The 21,166-nt window shown below is 37.8% G+C and overlaps 2 protein-coding genes across 51 annotated transcripts in view; both read right to left on the bottom strand.

Annotated features, from left to right (window-relative positions):
* LOC112204050 (uncharacterized) overlaps window positions 1-16,410 on the bottom strand; it is a 190,771-nt gene extending 174,361 nt beyond the window's left edge. Inside the window, exon 1 of the mRNA XM_054686851.2 lies at window positions 16,291-16,410. The gene's annotated coding sequence lies outside the window, so the exon portion shown is untranslated. The remainder of the gene's footprint in view (window positions 1-16,290) is intronic.
* A 1,842-nt stretch (window positions 16,411-18,252) lies between these two features.
* The window catches only part of CEP57L1 (centrosomal protein 57 like 1), a 69,574-nt gene continuing 66,660 nt past the window's right edge, over window positions 18,253-21,166 (bottom strand). For all 50 annotated transcript variants that reach the window (XM_009451799.5, XM_063812599.1, XM_063812618.1 and 47 more), the window contains one exon: window positions 18,253-19,405. In XM_009451799.5, the coding sequence (XP_009450074.2) occupies window positions 19,184-19,405 (222 nt within the window). In that variant the 3' untranslated portion in view covers window positions 18,253-19,183. The remainder of the gene's footprint in view (window positions 19,406-21,166) is intronic.

Below are 21,166 nucleotides of genomic sequence, written 5' to 3'. Positions count from 1 at the left end.
AGTATAATAAAAAATAGGAAAAAATAAAAATAAAATAAAAATATCCGTACCTATTAAAAAAAAAAAAAGAAAGAAATGTATCCTAGAGCTTCCCAAAGAAGTGGGAGTAAGGGGTGAGATAGGACTTTTAAATCCAATAAATGGTGGTCCCCAACCTTTTTGGCAACAGGGATTGGTTTCATGGAAGACAATTTTTCCATGGATGGGAAGCAGCAGGTGGCCAGGCAGAGGGATGGTTTCAGGATGAAACTGCTCCACCTCAGACCATCAAGCATTAGCTAGATTCTCACAAGGAGCACGCAACCTAGATCCCTCACATGAATCGTTCACAATAGGGTTCATGCTCCTATGAGACTCCAAATGCTGCTACTGATCTGACCAGAGGAAGCTCAGGTGGTAATGCTTGCTTGCCTGTGCTCACCTCCTGCTGTGTGGCCCAGTTCCTAACAGGCCACTGATGAGTACTGGTCCATGGCCTGGGGACTGGGGACCCCTGCAATAGAAGGTAAGAAAAGTGGTGGTGGGGGGGAACAAAAAGAAGTATGGCAGAATTAAGTTCAAATGTAACAGTAATTATAATAAATGTAAATAGTTAAGCTCATCAAAATACATAAATCAGCACAGCTTCAAGTGTTTTAAAGGCTCCCAAAACTTGATAATGTGATATGTACCAAAATAAAACAATTATTTTTATTCTAGCAAATGCCAGAATTTAAACTGATAAGCATACTGGTCCCATATCACTGTGGGCTAATCCAATTCTCTTTATTGATCTGCACAGATAGATACTCTGTAACCTTGTTGGGTAAACATTTTTGATACGTAGTCATCTTGATCATCAAATGCTTTCAAATCATCTATGCTTTCAAATGAAATACATTACATGCCAGCTTCTGCATTAGTAGGGGTGTGGCTAAGCCATTGTAACAAAAAGACACCATCACCAGTGGCTAAAAGAAGAAACTCATGCCTATAATCCCAGCACTTTGGGAGGCTGAGGTGGGTGGATCACTTGAGGCCAGGAGTTCGAGACCAGCCTGGCCAACATGGTGAAACCCCACCTCTACTAAAAATACAAAAACTAGCCGGGCATGGTGGCATACACCTGTGATCCCAGCTACTTAGGAGGCTGAGGCAGAATGGCTTGAACCCAGGAGGCTGAGGTTGCAGTGAGCACCACTGTACTCCAGTTTGGGTGACAGAGTGAGGCTCTGTCTCCAATCAATCAATCAATCAATCAATCAATCAATCAAAGAAAAAAGATCTTTTAAGTCTCTCTAACCTAATGGTGCTAATGTAAATGGTCTGGGGTTGTAGAGCAGCCCCACTACTAAACGGGCACTCAACGGCCCGGGTTCCTTCCAAGTCTGCTTCATCATCCCCTAGGCATTGTTCAGATAAACACATTAGTGTTTTCCCTTCATTGTGTCTATAGAACATAGGGGACATGAGATAAATATATTTGATAGTCTGAGTTGAATAACCGGCTTCTACTTCTAGTTTGCTGAGAGGCTTATTTTCTTTTTTCTTGAAAGGGTGAATTATGTCAAATGCTTTTTCTGCATCTATTAATCATGTGATCTCCCTCATCTATTTGTTAATGTGGTTAATTTCACAGATTTTCAAAAGTTAATCCAAAATTGTGTTTTTAGAATAAACTCCATTTGGTCATAATTTGTTATCTTTTTTTATAGAAAAATGTATTCAATTTTCTACTATGTTTTTCAGAATGTTTGTATTTATGTTCATGAGAGACATTGGCCTGTCATTTTTCTTATAATGTTTTTGTGAAATTTTGGTATCAACATTATGCTGGCCTCATAAGACATGTTGTGAAGTGTTCTCTATTTTCTGAAGAATGTTTATAATTGCTATATCCTTCCTTAAATACTTGGAATAAATCACCTCTGAAATATAGTAAACTGAAGTTTTCTGTATGGGAGGACTTCAATTACAGATTCAATTTTTTAAACAGATATATAGCTATCAATTTTCTATTTATTTTTGTGTTCATTTTATTAAGACTTTTAAAAGAACATTTGGATATATAAGCACATTTCATCTAAGTAGATGAATTTTGGGGGGATGTGAGGTTTTTCATAGTATCATACTTTTTAACAGCTTTGTTGAGATATAATTAACACATCATCTGATTAACTCACATGAAATGCACAATCAATGATTTTTATTTAGTATATTCAGAGTTGTGCAATCATTACCACAATCGATTTTAGAACATTTCATTACCCTAAAAAGAAACCCTATTGCCATTACCAGCCACTCCTCATTTTTCTCTAAGCTACCTCTTCTTCCTAACAATAAGCAACCACTAATTGACTTTCTCTCTACAGATTTGTCTCTACAGATTTATATGAACATTTCATATCAACAGAACCATACAATATGTAGTCCTTTGTGACTGGCTTCTTTTACTTAGCATGTTTTCAAGGCTCATCCTTGTTGTAGCATGTATCAGCACTTCATTCATTTTCAATGGCTGAATAATATTCCATTGAACAACTATACTACATTTTATTTGTTCATCAACTGATGGACATCTGGGTTGTTTCAATTTGGGGGCAATTATAAATAATATTGCTATGAACATTCATATACAAGGTTTTGTGCACATCTGTTTTCATTTCCCTTGAGTATATGTGTAGGAGTGGAATTACAGGGTAAATATGTTTGACCTTTGAGAAACTGCCAGACTTTTCCAAAGTGGTTGTACCATTTTACATTCCAATCAGCCATGTATGAGAGTTTCAATTTCTCCACAGCCTTGCTAACACTTGTTACTATCTGTCTTTTTAATTTAAGCCATACTAGTTGGTGTGAAGTGGTATCTTATTGTGGTTTTAATTTGCATTTCCCAGTGGCTAATGATGTCAATCATCTTTTCACATGCTTATTGGCCATTTGTATGTCTTCTTTGGAGAAATGTCCATTCAGATCCTTTGCCTATTTTTAATTGGATTATTTGTATTTTATTGATGAGTTGTAAGAGTTCTTATATATTCTAGATACATGTCCCTTATCAGATGTACAATTTGCAAATATTTTCTTCCATTCTGTGGGTCATCCTTTCACTTTCTTGATGTTGTCCTTTTAAACTTCTTATCTTTTTAATATTTATAAAATGTGTAGTGCTGTCTCCTTTCATATTCCTGATATCGGTAATTTCTGTACTTGTCTTTTTTTTTTTTTTTTTTTTTTTTTTTTTGAGATGAAGTCTTGCTCTGTTGCCCAGGCTGGAGTGCAGTGGCACAATCTCAGCTCACTGCAACCTCCGCCCCCCATGTTCAAGTGATTCTTCTGCCTCAGTCTCCTGAGTAGCTGGGATTACAGGCAGGTGCCACTTCACCTGGCTAATTTTTGTATCTTTATTAGAGACAGGGTTTCACCATGTTGGCCAAGCTGGTCTCGAACTCCTGACCTCAGGTGATCCGCCTGCCTTGGCATCCCAAAGTGCTGAGATTACAAGCATGAGCTACCGCGCCCAGCTCGTACTTGCTCTTTTATCTTGATCAGTCTTATTAGAGATTTATCAATTTTACTAATTTTTTTCAAATAACCAGTATTACTGAGTTTTCTCTAGGTTATTCATGTCTGCCTTTTCTTTTACTGATTTCTGCTCACCTAACTTAGTAGATCATTGCTTTTACTATCTTGAGTTTAATTTGCTTTTCTTTTTCCAGCTCTTGAGATGGATGTTTAGATAAATAATTTTTAACCTCTCGTGTAATGTATTTAATATTATAAATTTCCCTCTAAGCACTATTCTAGCTACATCACAGAAGTTTTTAATGTTGTGTTTTCACTATATTTTAAATATTTTCTAATTTCTATTATGATTTCTTCTTTGACATAAGAGTTATTTAAAACTGGTTCTTTCTGTTATGGTTTCTAGTATGATTCCACTGTGGCCTGAGAACATATTCCGTATGACTTCAATTTTTAAAAATATGTCAAGCTTGCTTTATAACCCAACATATGGTTATTTTGGTAAATGTTTCATGTATACTTGAAAAAATGTGTATTCTGATGTTGGGAATAGTGTTTTATATACGCCAATTAGATCATATTGGCTAGTCATGTTGTTCAAATCTTTTATATCCATTGATGTAATCACTGATTTTTTAAAGGATATATGAGCTAGGTATATTAAAATCTTATTACAGTGAATTTACCTATTTCCCCATTTTGTCCTCAACACATTAGTTTTTTATATATATATATATATATTTTTTAATTTTTAATTTTATTTTTTGAGACCGAGTTTTGCTCTTGTTGCCCAGGCTGGAGTGCAGTGGCACGATCTCGGCTCACTGCAACCTCCACCTCCTGGGTTCTAGTGATTCTCCTGCCTCAGCCTCCTGAATAGCTGGGATTACAGGCATGCGCCACCATGCCTGGCTAATTTTTTATTTTTAGTAGAGACGGGGTTTTTCCATGTTGGTCAGGCTGGTCTCAAACTCCTGACCTCAGGTGATCCACCTGCCTCAGCCTCCCAAAGTTCTGGGATTACAGGCATGAGCCACCACACCCGGCCCATTGTAAGGTTTTTATTCTTTGGCTAGTGTTTTTTTTTTTTAACCGAAGATTTCTACCCTTTTAGAGGTTTTAGTTTAGCTCTTTAACCTCCTGCAGCTTCAAAATCTGGCAAACGTCTAGAGAGGAAAGCTGGCCAAGTGTTTTGTGCTGGCTTCCTCTCTCCTGTGGGGTGTTGTCTCCTAAGCTAATCTCAGATTTTACCTGCCTTTCCAACTTCCTTCTTAGGTGTGCCTTCTGAGCCTTTTGATTGATAGATTGACATTTCTCTTTTTCCTCATCTCTGAAATTCTGTCCTTCAAAGGTTCGAACTTAGTTTCCCACCCCATGAAAGTTCAAAATCTGGCAAAAATTTGAGGGAGAGAACTGTCGTATATTTGACGCAGTTCCTCCTTCTAGCAGGGTTTATCTTTTAAGCATGGCAAGACTGCAGATTTTACTTTGCCTTTCTAGACCAGCCCCCCAGACTCCTTCACACCTTGGCATTCAGAAAATATCCAATGGGTATATTTCAGACATTAGATTCAAATCTGCCATACCTGCAGCCATGGCCTTCAAAAGTCTCCCTGGCTTCTGTTTGTCGCATTTGGGTTCTTATGCCAAAACTGTCACTGTGACTAGAATTGGTAGATTGGCTAAGGAAGCAAATAGCCAAGGACTGTCAACTCACCTAGGAAGGCTTTCATTTCTGGAATTTTGGTTCTTCTAGTCTTTGTTGCTTCTATAACCGTCCAATGTCTTTCAGCATATGACTGTAACTTAACTGTTTTCATGATGTGGCCTTTACTAAATCTTACCCAAAGTAGCCAGGCACAGTGGCTCATGCCTGTAATCCCAGCACTTTGGTGTAATCTTGGCTCACTGCAACCTCTGCCTCCTGGGTTCAAGCGATTCTTCTCCCTCAGCCTCTTGAGTAGCTAGGATTACAGGCGCACACCACCACGTCCGGCTAATTTTTGTATTTTTAGTAGAGACGGGGTTTCACCATGTTGGTCAGGCTGGTCTTAAACTCCTGACCTCATGTTCCGCCAGCCTCAGCCTCCCAAAGTGCTGGGATTATAGGCATAAGCCACTACGACCGGCCCCAAAGAAACTTTCTTAAACTTTGGCTCCCACCGCTCCATATTATTGTCTCTTTTACCTCAAATAATAATAAACCACCTCATTATCTGTTCATGGAAGCATTTTTTTAAAAAATTACCAAAAATCAAAAGAAGCATGTGTGAAAGCAACATGTACACACTGCTCTGCTGTTATCAGAGCATTATCAACATGTACATTGTAGTCAGAAAATATCTTGCACACTGAGAGAAATAAGCAAACAAAAACAGGGTCACTGTCATTCATTTTCCCAAAATAAAATAATCCTTAAGTTTTGTTTATAATTTACTAATTCCTTTAATAAAAGCAATTTTATTGCCAACTTTTGCAATGATAATAGATGAAAATCTGTGATGATCTTTGTGGCTATGACAATCATGTGAGAAAATCGCTGTCTTTTCTACCATGATTGGACAACTACAAACTTGGTAATACTGGTAATTTTGTGGGTTTTCCTTTTTTTTTTTTTTGTATTTTTTTATTTGATGAGCCAGTTCTTTTAAAACTTGGAGTTGCTTGCAAACTTTCCTTGAAAGTAAACTTTCCCCCCTAAATCCTTTGTCTATATTTCTTTGACAATTGTATAGATTCCTCTAAGATTTTGTGTATGCATCAACCAGGGTAAAGTCCACCACATTGTCCATGAAGAGCAACTCAAGTGCTGTTCGAGGTATACATTTTCCAGTCTTGAGGCAATAAAGTCTTCATCTAGTTGATTCAAGTTCTTTTTCTGGCTCTTCATATGTTTTTTGCTTCCTGGCCAAGTCTGCGTTTGACACTGGTTCTGATTTGTAAACAGCCACTTATTTCTCCTTTGGTGGCAGCAATGTTGAAAATACACATTTTAATGGTCGATCTGTTCTTTGTGAGGCAACAATGACAGGACATCTGATTGTACTTTGTTTTTGTCTTGAGGATTCTGTTATCTTCTGTCATCTAAGATACATCTTTTCTTTGCATCTGGGTCTTAAGACATGAGTTTGGTAAAATTGATAGGTTGCATTAGTAGGTTGGAAAGTTGCTCATATTACTCCCTACATCACTGATTTACTTTCTTTCTCATCTTCTGACCATTGACGAAACTTGTTTTTCATTTTTTTGTGCCACTATGAGTTCAAATCAATTAAGAAAAATATTTTTGTGGCCACTGGAATGCAGAGAAGCCCTTGGAGATCTGGAGCTGCTACCATTAACCAATGACTCACGCTTTTTGTACTTTTATTACATTTGATCCATCTGTGGCTAATGTTATAAACTAAGGCTGGTAGTTCTGTGTATTGCTATTATTTTTTGAGATAGGGTCTTGCTCTGTCTCCCAGGTTGGAGTGCAGTGGCATGATCATGGTTCACGCAGCCTCCATCTCTGGGGCTCAAGCAATCCTCCCATCTCAGCCTCCCAAGTAGCTGAAACTACAGGCATGCATCACTATGCCTGGCTAATTAAAAAATTTTTTTTGTAGAGATGAGGTCTCACTATGTTGCCAAAGCTGGTCTCAAACTCCTGAGCTCAAGCCATCCTCCCACCTCAGCCTCCCAAAGGACTTGGATTACAGGCGTGAGCTACCACGCCCAGCCTCCGTATTAATTTTTAAAAACCATCTTTTTTCTCCTCAAAAAGGAAGGCATAGTTCTTTGTAATAGTCCATTTGTAATTACACAGCTTTTTTTCTCCGAAGTCAACGTCCTTTCTCCCTCAGAAATATGTTGGAGATTGAACAGTCAGAAAAAAACATCATTTGAACACACTATTTAGGGATATCTAACTCCAACAGACAAATCTACCATGAAAAAGAACAAAATATACACAGTGAACAAACTTGGAAATTGTTTTTATGTAACTTTAGAGCAAAGGGTAGAAACTTTACAGAAGGTTTTGCTTGGTTTGTGTAACCATTCTACAAATAAGCCTGGATCTGTGATGGGATGGGAATGATTGCTGCCGGCTTGTCTGGAACATTATGACCTCTGCAAGAAATCTGAAAAGTTCTCAGTGCATAACATACTCTCTCCCTTCTCAAAAGAAAAGGGTAAAGTATCCATCTTAGACACTGTAATTTATATCCATTAGGCCCTATCTCCTAACACTGCTTCATTGGAGATTGTTTCCAACACAAGGTTTTTTTTTTTTTTTTTTTTTTTTTTGAGACCAAGACTCACTCTATGGCTCAGGCTGGAGTGCAATGGCATGATCTCGGCTCACTGCACCCTCTGTCTCCTGGGTTCAAGCGATTCTCCTGCCTCAGCCTGATGAGTAGCTGAGACTACAGGTGCATGCCACCACACCCAGCTAATTTTTTTTTTTTTTAGTAGAAACGGGGTTTCACCATGTTGGAGGCTGGTCTCAAACTCCTGACCTCAAGTGATCCACCTGCCTTTGCCTCCCAAAGTGTTGGGATTATAGGCGTGAGCCACTACGTTCAGCCCCAACACATGGCTTTTGAGTGACATATTGAAATCATAGCATGTGACTGATTTCTATTTCTAATGGACATAGAAAAATTCTGCCGGGCACAGTGGCTCATGCCTGTAATCCCAGAGCTTTGGGAGGCTGAGGTGGAAGGATTGCTTGAGCCCAGAGTTTGAGACCAGCCTGGGCAGCAAAGTGAGACCACGTCTCCTCAAAAAAAAAAAATTTTTTTTTTTTTAATTAGCCAGGTGTGGTGGCATGCACCTGTAGTCCCAGCTACTTGGGAGGCAGAGGCAGGAGGACTGCTTAAGCCCAAGAGTTTGAGGTTGCAGTGAGCTTTGATTGCATTCACTCCACTCCAGCCTGGGTGACAGAACAAGACCCTGAAAAAAAAAAAAAGAAAGAAAGAAAGGTAGGGGGCGGGTTGAGGGGGAAGGAAAGGAAAGATTCCTTTCTTCTTTATCTCAAACTCTCAATAGGCCACCCTTGAATAAACTGGAAGGAAATAATATTCTTTAAATGGTCTCATGTTCCAACTGACCTTTTAGGATTCAGGAAAAAAATTAATAAAAATTATTAATATAACTTGTAAGTAATACAGTGTCAGGAAAATGCAAAAATAATACTGTAGAAAATGACACAATTAAAAAGTACACAAACAATGGTATACATGGTTAAATATTACACAAAAGTATCCCTTTACTTTTCACAGACATGTGGCTATTTGCATAGGTTCAAAAAAAACATGTTCTCCTTCCTACCAGGCAATAATTAACAAATCACTTTTGTAACCATCACCATGCCACACATCTCATTAAAGTAGATATGGCAAACCCATTATTAAGCAAAGCAGTCCAAGCAACTTGGCTGAGGTAAATTGACCGGTTCTTGGTTCCTGACTTCAGTATAGTATGTGGGCAGTATCTTACACATAAAGAAATGACAACCTCTTGGGCTTGAAAAAGCCTCCAGACAAAGTTAACTCCTATGTTGTAGTAACACATGGCCCTAGTTTTATTAACTAGACTTATAAGAAGGTCTTTGTATACTAAGCGTAACCTTTTATCACACTCACATAATAAAACTAGTCATCAAACTAATGATACTAAATCAGAAAATCACTAAGCAAATTTATGGCCAATTCCATGCTTTAGGAGGAAATTTGGAGGCAAGACTGACACCTTAACCAGAGGCCATGATAGGTAAGCAATGCACATCACTTTTGGGTCAGAAAACAAAAAACAATACCGCAGTAAAGGATCAACATAGCAAGTCTTGATTGTGTAAACTTTTCACATTCCAAAGAAATGTTTGTCCTGTGCCCAGATTCAAGATAACCTCTAAGTCCTTGGACTATCCTGCCTGATATGAATGTTTTAATTTACTTGGGGGCCTTAGGCCATACCAGGTAGTCTAAGCTAACAATGTGATTAATGGTGAAGTCCTTAGGCCACGTAGTATCAGCTCCATCTTTGGAGGGGCTGAAAACTGAAGGTCAGCCACATGGGCTATCAGCCATGCTATGCCTACGTGACCAACCCTCAAGAAAAAATCTGGACACCAAGGCTTGGTGGAGCTTCCCTGGTTAGCAATTCTCCAAGAATGTTGTCACACATTGTTGCTGAGAGAATTATGGTCTGTCTACATGACTTCACAGGTGAAGGACAACTGGAAGCTTGTGCCTGGTGTCCCCCAGACTTTGCCCTATGTGCCTTTTTTCAGCTGCTGATTTTAATATATATTCTTTTGCTATAATATACCATAACCATAACTTAACAGCTTTTCTGAGTTCTGTGAGTCCCTCCAGTGAATCACTGATCCTGAAGGTGGTCTTGGGGACCACCCGAGATAAAACACTGAGGTAAGGTTAACAACAAAAACAGTCACCACGCTGTCTAGTTCTCATTTCCCATGTAAATGAAACCTTGAGCCTTTCCTGTAAATTACTAATAACTATATCCCTGGTCTTGGCAATGCTGATATCTAAGGATACATGATGACCTCTGATATGATGATTATCTGAGGAAACTGTTTTCCACCATGAAAAGAATAACTAAACTTGGTGACTTTGGTAATTTTGTAGGTTTTTTCATTTTTTAATTTGATAAGCCTGTCCTCCTAAAGCTTGTACTCCCTTGCAAGACTTCTTTGCATATAAACTCCTAAATGCTTTAGTCTTTTAGTGGTTTATGTTTTTTATTTCTGTAGATGGTAGTTTAAACTGATAGTATTTTAGTAGAACGGTTTAAGAGAATCAAACTCTAGGCAGGGCGCGGTGGCTCACACCTGTAATCCCAGAACTTTGGGAGGCTGAGGCGGGCAGTTCACCTAAGGTCAGCAGTTCGAGACCAGCCTGGCTAACACGGTGAAACCCCGTTTCCATTAAAAATGCGAAAAAAAAAAACAGCTGGGTGTGGTGACGCATGCCTGTAATCCCAGCTACTTGGGAGGCTGAGGCAGAAGAACCGCTTGAACCTGGGAGGCGGAGGTTGCAGTGAGCTGAGATCGCGCCATTGCACTCCAGCTTGGGCAACAAGAGCGAAACTCCGTCTCAAAAAAAAAAAAAAAAAAAAATCAAACTCTACTTTGTGGCATTATTTATGGGAATGCTCTGAGAATGAGAAATCACAGGCAAATATATCATACCCAAACACCAAAGGCACAGCCCTCTTTCGACTTGAGAGCCATTCTGTAAAAGAACAAAGAAAAAAGAACCCTGTTTGAAATTTTGGCTTAAGTGTCCACCATTTAAATCATACCTTGAGAGAATCAAGAATGTAATACTGATATAAATTTTTCTAAGCTTATAAAAGAGAAGTTATATACATAAAATAGAATAAGTTTTTTAAAAAATCAATTATTTTTTAGATTAAAGTAAAAGCAGATATCTTTAAAGTAACTTCTTTTTAACTCTGGTACTGACTTTCCCAGCTTTAAATTGGTAGCTTGGTTCATTTCAGGGAAAATGAAGGCAATAATGCTTTTTATGTGTTCAAGCATTTCAACAGTGCTATTCTCTCACATGTATTACATATTTTGGATAAGCTATCTCTGAAAATATTTTGTAAGATATTAAAGATACTTTTGCTAGAAATTGTAAGTTATAAAACCATAAATGTTCCACAGAATTCTCGAGAGCTTTTTAAAATTTAATTTTAAGTGGGTTTCCTGTGCACCAAAATGGTTTATGTTTTAAATAACACATTTGTAAAGTTAAAAGGATCTACAGTGATGAAGAGTGAAATACTTTCCAATTCAGCAAGATTCTGGACAATTGCCCTGTAAACATCAATCTTGTATTTCAGGCATGAAATGATTCACATTCTGTACTAGGTTCAGTAACAGGTTTTTCTAAGAAATACCAAAGGTCAATGTACATTTAACTTTAAGGCAAACTAACAACAACAACAACAACAACAAAATGCCTCTCAAGGTTTTTTAGAACCTATCCTAAAATTTACTTAACTACATTAAGCCAAGTCAGGTTGAAAAGTACATTATTTTACATTATTTTAGCTGATTGGAAGGTCTGGCTCACTTTACAATCCTCTGTTCTTAAAGACTAAGATTTCTTTCTTTAATTGTTTAGGTTAACTTTAGTAATTTGTAGTGGTGAATAAACTTTTACAAGTGGGTAGAATCCCATTACAATGGGATTATATTTGGTGGCCTTATTATTGCTCATTACCCTATAACACTTCTTCCTACCTTCTGACCATTGTCCAGAGCAGAGTGGCTTTGCTGATATGGTTATAAGAAATCTATTAAATAGGATATTAAAAGCCAAAGAAATCCTCTCAGGAGTTAGTTTATTTAATGAAGCTATCTTTCAGGTAAGATATTTATCCACTTACTCATTTTAAAATATTCAATCAGGTTGATTGCTGAGTAAGATGACATGTTTTTAAAGAGTACTACATTGGTGGTATTATCAGGTTTTTAATTTTTATGGTGCCACTGACTGTTGATGCTCAGAAAAATAGGGTTTGTCAAATGACAGATCTTTGCTCTCTTCAGATTGGAGACATGCAGATAGTTTTTCTCCGACAAATCTCACATTCTTATTGGTTGTAAAACTGTCTGAAGCACCTACAGAGCAAATTTCTTTCTTAATCATAAGACTCATGCTTGGTTAGATTTTACCAAGAGGTAGCATAATGAGGTCATTTTGTTAAGGGATTCATACTGAATGTATTTATTTGCCCACATTAGAAAACCAATATTTCTCTAAGGTAAGTTGGCTAGTGTTTGAAAATTGTATTCTATAGACCAGGAAATGCAACAATATTGATTAAAATGAGACTTGTTATCTGTAAAACACATGAAACAATATTTCTGGGATAAACAATAGATTGGCACATCCATAACAGGGGACTTGGGAGTATTCCTATTTTAAATTGGCTATTCCACTTTTCTCCACATCCTTCAAATTCATTCTCACTGAATACTTATTAAAAGCCAACTTTTTCTTCCCTAAAAAACATTTAGGGCTACATTAAAATTGACAACCCGTACTCACAAAGTTTCACAAAACATAAGCTACCTTAATTATGTGTGATGCACTCTGATCTTTTTTTTTTTTTTTGCTGATGGAGCCTCACTCTGCTGCTCAGGCTAGAGTGCAGTGGCACAATCTCAGCTTACTGCAACCTCCGCCTCCCTGGTTCAAGCAATCCTCTGGCCTTAGCCTCCCGATTACCCGGGATTACAGGCACATACCACCATGCCCGGCTAATTTTTGTATTTTTAGTAGAGATGGGATTTCACCATGTTGCCCAGGGTGGTCTTGAACTCCTGAGCTCAGGCAATCCACCCGCCTCAGCCTCCTAAAGTGTTAAGATTTTACAGGCGTGAGCCATCGCACCTGGCCACATTCTGATATTTTCAATACTATTTTATATCATTTAAAAAATGCTGGCCAGGCACAGTGGCTCACGCCTGTAATCCCAGCACTTTGGGACACTGAGGCGGGCAGATTGCCTGAGCTCAGGAGTTCGTGACCAGCCTGGGCAACACGGTGAAACCCCATCTCTACTAAAATACAAAAAATTAGCAGGGCATGGTGGTGCACGCCTATAATCCCAGCTACTTGGGAGGCTGAGGCAGGAGAATTGCTTGAACCTGGGAGGTGGAGGTTGCAGTGAGACGAGATTGTACCATTGCACTCCAGCCTGGGTGAAGGAGCGAGACTCCAATCTCAAAAAAAAAAAAAAAAAAAAAAATGCTGGTAGTGACCCGCTAAATTGATTTGACAATCCACCGGTATGACTGTATGTACTATGAAAAACACTGACTGGATCCAACCAATGAGGAGGCTGAAGTATGCAGAAATTGAGTGGCTTAAGTTCATAAGGGAAGTGAATGGCAATCATTTACACAATTCTGTGCAAGTCAATACTTGGCCTCTAGAATATAACCTTTCTGTATAATTCTTATTGTTCTGTTTTAGTCTAAGTGATTATTGCTTGATTTTCCCCCACTTCTCCATTTACCTCATTGTTTCATACCCACTTTTTCCACTCATGCCTTTGAATTTGATTATAGACTGGCTATGGCCGGCATTTCGAAATTACTAAAGGAACTGGTATCTTCAATCAAGAAGCCTAATAAAGAGTGAAAATCCTAGACCAATACTGCTACCAGGCAAAAAATTTAAAAAGGTGAAGGTATATAAATCAAGATAGATAGAAAATGAAGAAATTACAAACAGGCCAACTTCTTTTTTTTTTTTTTTTTTTTTGAGACGGAGTCTCGCTCTGTCGCCCAGGCTGGAGTGCAGTGGCGCGATCTCGGCTCACTGCAAGCTCCGCCTCCCGGGTGCACGCCATTCTCCTGCATCAGCCTCCCGAGTAGCTGGGACTACAGGCGCCCGCTACCACGCCCGGCTAATTTTTTGTATTTTTAGTAGAGACGGGGTTTCACCGTGTTAGCCAGGATGGTCTCGATCTCCTGACCTCGTGATCCGCCCGCCTCGGCCTCCCAAAGTGCTGGGATTACAGGCGTGAGCCACCGCGCCCGGCCCAGGCCAACTTCTTAAGCACTTTATCGGTAGATGAGAGCAAACATTTAGTAGGCAAATAAATATTTGAGCATCTGCTCTGTGGTTGTCATTATGCCTTTCATGTCACTTACTGTTTTCTTCCTTTTAAATATATATACATCTTATCTCTCCTCAAGACTATAAGCAACTTGAAAACGGAATTCCATAGTAGCTAATACAGTATTTTGAGATCAATAATTAGAGATCAATAAATACTCACTGATGAACAAGTCAAACATACCAATATCCAAATAAAGAACTCTTGGCTCTCAAACCTCTTCCTCTTAGCATAGTATCAAAGAAAGCACCATTCTGGTGCCCACAGTTGGTGGAACCACACCCTGCCCCTCCCCAAACAAACAATATTGGGCTATTCCTTTTTTTTTTTTTTTTTTGCTTTGAGGCAGAGTCTTGCTCTGTTGCCCAGGCTGGAGTGCAGTGGCACAATCTCGGCTCACTGCAACCTCTGCCTCCCAGGTTCAAGCAATTATTCTGCCTCAGCCTCCCGAGTAGCTGGACTGCATGCTACCACACCCAGCTAATTTTTTTTTATTTTTAGTAGAGACAGGGTTTCACTACGTTGGCCAGGCTGGTGTTGAACTCCTGACCTAGGTGATCCGCCTGCCTTGGCCTCTCACAGTGCTGGGATTACAGGCGTAAGACACAGTGCTCAGCCCCAAATGGGAAATGGATCCATCTATATCAATATGGAGAACACTCCCAATAAACCTACCAGGAAAAAAAAAATTCACCTAATTCTTTAAGTAAACAATCTACAGCAAAAGTAACAACAAGCTCTGGCCCAGACATTATTTTAAGGCTTAAATTTATAATTTTTCTATGTCTAATTCTCCTTACAGGAAAAAAAAAACAAAAACGAATTGAAAGACAAAGTTACATGAAAACAAGTAGATGGAATATGAAGAAAAAGGCTGAGGCATTGAGAAGGTCTATTTAATTACCAAGAAGTAAATTTATTTTCAGATGAGTGACAGTCAATATTATTTTTATTTATCCTCATCTCACTTTAATTAAAAGGTGCAATGGCACGCATAGTTTTTTAAAAATCTCACAGTTGCTATTATGCCTTAGTGAAGGTTGTCTTGTCATATGTCTGAGTGTCAGCTTATACTTATCTACACGTCACCTACAATTAAATGTTCTCAGTAGATAAAGCTTTAGTTACAGCTGAATATTGTTCCAGGAAACCCCATTAGGAGTTTCATTATTTACTCTACACCAATAATGGCAGCTGTTGCATTTCTGTCCACAATGTACTCCTTCCATTGTGCATAACCAACTGGCCTCTTCCCCCCTTAGATTGATTTCTCACATTACAAGTACAATTTTTATTTAATTTTTGATCTCTTATCATGGATAAGAATACACATTTAGGCTGGGCGCAGTGGCTCATGCCTGTAATCCCAGCACTTTGGGAGGCTGAGGTGGGCGGATCACCTGAGGTCAGGAGATCCAGACCATCCTGGCTAACACGGTGAAACCCCATCTCTACTAAAAATACAAAAATTAGCTGGGTGTAGTGGCAGGTGCCTGTAATTCCAGCTACTCGGGAGGCTGAGGCAGGAGAATAGCTTGAACCTGAGAGGTGGAGGTTGCAGTGAGCTGAGATCGTGCCACTGCACTCTAGCCTGGGTGACACAGCGAGACTCCATGCCCACCAAAAAAAAAAAAAAAGAATATACATTTATAGTTAAAATTACACTTTTAAAGTAAGAAAAGCTCTCACATCTACCGGCAGGTATAGAAAAAAAGGAATAAAGTAAGAAAGCTACCAAAAAAGCTCAAAAATAATTTTCAAGTACATTATCTACATTATCCCAGCCAGTTAACTTACTATGTACTAAGTATCTCCCACTTTAATCTTACATTGTTGAAAACTGAACATTTCCCTCTGACCCTCCTGTCTTTATCTACAACCTAATAAAAATGGCTGGGTTGCCAATGATCCACCCAAGTACAGTTAATTCAGGATTCCAACTCCCATTTCCAGTATCAGAATATAGTCACAATACCTGCTGCTTCAAACACTGGAACTTTCTGGCTTCAGTTTCATCAAAATTGAGACCTGCCTTGGCTAGAAAATTCCAATTCCATTATTTCAATTTCTAATTACATAAAAACCAAACAAATCTGTTTTTTACTTAAGTGAACAAAATCCATGAAATCATACCAAGTTTCTGCTAGACAGAGCACAGCTGTGAGGTTGCTACAGCAACTCTTGTACACTGACCATAGACTGACTGCTCCATCCAGGAAAGAAATCTTTTGCTCCACCCCCTGAGGAGTCAAAGGCTCTGGCAAGCAGGCAGTCTGTGAGTTCAGTAGCTGTGATGAAGCAACAAGACACCATTCTTCATTGTCTCTCAATAATAAATGTCACCTCAACAACCACACCATACTCCAAACCTATTTGCTGTGTGTGGTTACATGTTTCAGCACAATGATAGGACTGTGTTCTTTACCCCCTCCCATTAGAAACCTGGGCTAGGAAAGATGACAAAGCCATTTCCCTTCAGGCACACAGAAAGAGATAAAAACCAAAATAAGTGAGAATATTCCCACTTTTACCAATAATATATTTAGGTGTTTGCTTTTAGAACATGTGTTCTACATTTTTTTTTTTTGCCACTCAGATTCAAAAAATATTTATTGAGTGTTTAATAAGTGTCAACTCTTCTGCTGGGTGCTTTCCCATGTTATTTCATTAACTTCTCACAACAAATTAGTATAGTCCTGTGAGGGAGATATTAGTATAATCCTCACTTTACAGATGAGAAACTGAGGCTCCAGAAAGTTATCTGACTTGTCCAAGCTATTAAATGGTAGAGTCCCAGAATTTGAAACCAAGTTTCCTAGCTCTGAAGTTGTGGTTTTTTCTACTACAATGGACTAATTTTTAAGAAAATTCTCAGTTGAAATATTCCATGTTCCTAAAATGGTTTTAATTTTTTTTTTTTTTGAGACAGAGTCTTGCTGTGTCACCAGGCTGGAGTACAGTGGTGAGATCTCAGCTCACTGCAACCTCCATCTCCCAGGTTCAAGCGATTCCCCTGCCTCAGTCTCCCAAGTAGCTGGGATTACAGGCATGCGCCACCACACCCGGCTAATTTTTGTAATTTAGTAGAGACAGGGTTTCACATGTTGGCCAGGATGGTCTCAATCTCCTGACCTCGTGATCTGCCTGCCTCGGCCTCCCAAAGTGCTGGGATTATAGGTGTGAGCCACCGAGCCTGGACGGTTTTTAAATTTTTAATGATAATTTTTAAAGCAATACCTTTTCACAAGTAATGAATTATTAATAACTAAATATATTCAGCCACCTTCCTAAATGTATAGAAAACAAAGGCACAGAACTATAGGTCTGCATTATGGTCCTGGTGGATAGCAGAAAGCTAAAAAGTTTAGCAAAAAGCTAAGCTTAAACTATAAAACTCATATCCTCAAGGAGGAAAGGCAAAGTAGAAAAACAGGTAAGGTGATGCAACTGAGTTTAGATCAAACACCCTATGGAACATCTCCAGGGCTGAGAAGCTAAGGGTGTGAATGAGTGGGAGTGAAAGCTGGCAAAGGGCACATGCACTATTTACAACAGGAGGAAATTTTGATCTCTGCCATTAACTACTTTCAAGGACAATTTCAAGCATCAATGTGCCCATCTTCAGTCACTTCCCCACTTCCAGGTATGGAAGGTATTCTAACATGGTATCTCTCCTCACCATTAGAATGAATTATAGTTCTCTTCCTCCCCAAAAGATCCATAATTACCAACTTTTTCCTACACAAGCTTCTTGGGAATTTCCTAGGAAAACAGAAAAACTGTCTTTTAAAAATTGCTCTCCTTAGCTTCCCAAGATCCTGACCTAAAAATTCTTTCACATCTATAGCTTAAACATTCCATCAGCTGTGGGTTCAAAGAATTCAGTAAATATGTACTTCCAACTCTGTCCCTTAGGAATCACCATCTCTTAAACTGCTACCCTATATTTGAGCTCCTCCATTCTATTATATCTTTTCTCTCTGTCCTCTATTTCTAATTCAGTTCATGACTCTAGTTCCCCAGTTGCCTCAGAGGATTTGCGTGAGAAACCAAGAGTTCAGAAGAGTTGTAATAGTTCCCATAGGCTTCCAGAAAAATGATCAAGTGTAAATTTATTATAAAGCATGCATACACAATGACATTTGACATTATTGATTTTTAAATATAAAAAATAAAAATATACCATACTACCGTGAATTTCTGCTGGATGAGGTAATTTAATGCCCAGCTTCCTCTTCCTCTATACTTTCTTGTAAAAAAAAAAATACCACTTTTGTGGGTCCTAGAAATTCACAGTCTCAATTTATACTGATGGACATTACATACAATGCAAAGAATAAAAGTCAGCAAAAGTTATAAAGTAGTAAGATAAAATTGATCATTGATTTTTTTAAAAAACTAGTTTTGTAAAAGAGAATGGGAATAGCAGAGGAAAGCTTCTGCAACTGAATTACTGTCTCCTAAAAATTAAGTAGCTATAGGTTCCTACTGTCTCATAAAACTTGGATTAAAGGCTTTTTCACAAAACTGTGTAACTATTAAGTTTTTCCTTTTCCAAAAGAGAAAAACATTTCACAGCTCTAAAACAAAATAGAAAGAAGGCACCAGGAAAGCTAAATGATCTTTCTGAACTCTGTTCATTGAACATTGGTTTTTAAGGTTCCAAACCTACTAAATGAAAAGTGGAATGAATGGTACTTGTAGCTTGGATTTAACTCAATTTTGAATATTGTCAATCTAGTACAATTTCTTAAATTTAGCTTAAGATATCTGCAAAGCCAACAATGTTTCTAAGACAAGATGAGGTTATGGGCTTCAATCAATAAGAAAAATAAAAAAGCAATTAATTTATTATTTGGAACCCACTAGGCCATTAGGCATTAATTTTTAAATACTGCAACTTCATATTTTATAGAAACTAGAAACATGATTCAAAATGTCACAAAGTTATATTAAATTAAAACCACTTTAGACAATTCAAGGTCTCACTGACAAAGTTCATTAAGGTGACAGTTTTGCTGTTTTGTTACTGTTCCCACATGATATCATCTCTTCTCAATTTCATTTGAAGATTATGAACTCGTATTGGATGAAAGCTGCTGTTTTTCTGAAAAAGGTTAGTGTCAGTCAAACATTTTCTGGGGCTATGTTTTATGTTCTTTGATCCTTTAGGGTAGCTGTCTTCTTGCTGAATACCTGAAGCTTCACTCATCTTTGAGTTTTGAACTTTTTGCTGCAGTTTACAGACCTGGAGAGAAAAAAAAATCTAACATTTTAGTCAAAAATATACTAAAAATATATTCCAAAATAGATAGGTTGAATTGATGGTTTAACGTTAAAAAGTTAAAATTGAACATTAAAAAATTCAATTCAGTAAGTTTTTAATTTATTGAACATCTATTACATGCCTAACACTGTGCTTGTCAGGTAGAAATATAATGAGAAAAAAGTTCTTACTTTCAAGGAGCTTACTGCTCCTATTAGTGAAAAAAAGCACATATGTGACAACTAGAGAATACTCTGAGCCAGGATAACTTTGAATAAGACAAAAAGTGTATATGTAAGAAGGCCAAAGTCGGATAAGGTCAACATGGGCTGCAGAGATTGAGGGAAAGGTTGTATATAAGATATCAAACGGGTAAAAACTATAGAACAGAGAGGACAGAGAAGAACCTTTCAGGTAACATTAACAGCAAAGCAAATAATTGGTTCTAGGAATGAGTATCAAGTTTTGAAAGTTATACACACACATGTGCATATGTATGTGTATATGTATATATATATGTGTGTGTATAAATATGTGTTTTTTTTCAACTGCCATTCAGTAGTACTTTAAATTCAGGAATACTTTTGTGAACAAATACTTTTGTGTATTCCTGAATTTAAAGTACTATTGAATGGCTGTTTAAAAAAAAGTCAAGGGAATAACTTTATCACCTTGAGTAGTATATGGTAATAGTGGAGGCAGACAGAATTAAACAAAAACAATACATATCAACTAGCCAAAATCAATTTCTTCAAAGTCCAACCCATTACTTAAGCTGTTTCACTTGAGCATAGGTCTAATTTGTAGAGCTGATCCAGACTTTGGGGGAGTACCTAGTTCTCTATTTGGCTAACAGTCAATTTTTATTACAGATATTACATTTATCATAATAAAATGCTTAAAATTTATACTGCTATAGCTATTATGGAATATAAATCATGTTTTTAAAAATATAGTATATATATACAACCTGAGTTTTAAAAGTGATAATTCTTCTATTCCTTTCAAGTTTCTCCATTGCAATTTCAAGTAAGTGTACAAGTTGTATAATCTTCACTCCAAAACAATCATACAGAAATTTTTACTTACTATAGCCTTAAAAGCCAGTAAAATACAAATATTTGTTTTAAAAATTTCACTTCTTTCTTTCTTCCTTTCCTTCTTTCCCACAATAAGAATAAAAGTAATAATATTCTGCATCTTCTATTACTTTCCTATAAAAGGCGGGGAGGCTTATTTGTGACATTCATATATCACTAACTTATATGAATGATGATTTTGTCCATAGGCAGATGGCTACATGATGTGACTTGAGGGTTCCTGGGAAAGGCTCCCTCTGCTTTCTGCTCCAGCAGTGTAATAGTGCTGCAAGTTCAACCTACGGAGTCATTGTCTTGGAATTAAATATTACATTCCATGATTTTTCTGTTAAAATAAGAAAACTGTTAGCTATTCTTAGTTATTACATCTTAACATACAAGTGCAGAGTTTTCTTCACCATCCCTGTTCTACTCACTATAGCTAGCTGAGTATAGGACCCCAGGGAATGGAACATAAAACAGCTTGTTTTGGGAAAGGGGAAATCATGCTTTAAGGATTGGGGCACTGCTTGGGAGCCAGGTTTATGTCTGGTAGTGAATGAGAGACCTGCTGACATAAGGGGTATCATTAAGGCATTAGAGGAGAGAAGGAAAACGAAAAAGAATGCTAAAAGGGTAACTGGAGGGCTGCTAAGGCAAGTTT

Source organism: Pan troglodytes, chromosome 5, assembly GCF_028858775.2.
Source record: "Pan troglodytes isolate AG18354 chromosome 5, NHGRI_mPanTro3-v2.0_pri, whole genome shotgun sequence".
Lineage (NCBI taxonomy): Eukaryota > Metazoa > Chordata > Mammalia > Primates > Hominidae > Pan > Pan troglodytes.
Note: the sequence above shows the minus strand (reverse complement) of the source record. Positions and strands in the feature narration are given on the sequence as shown.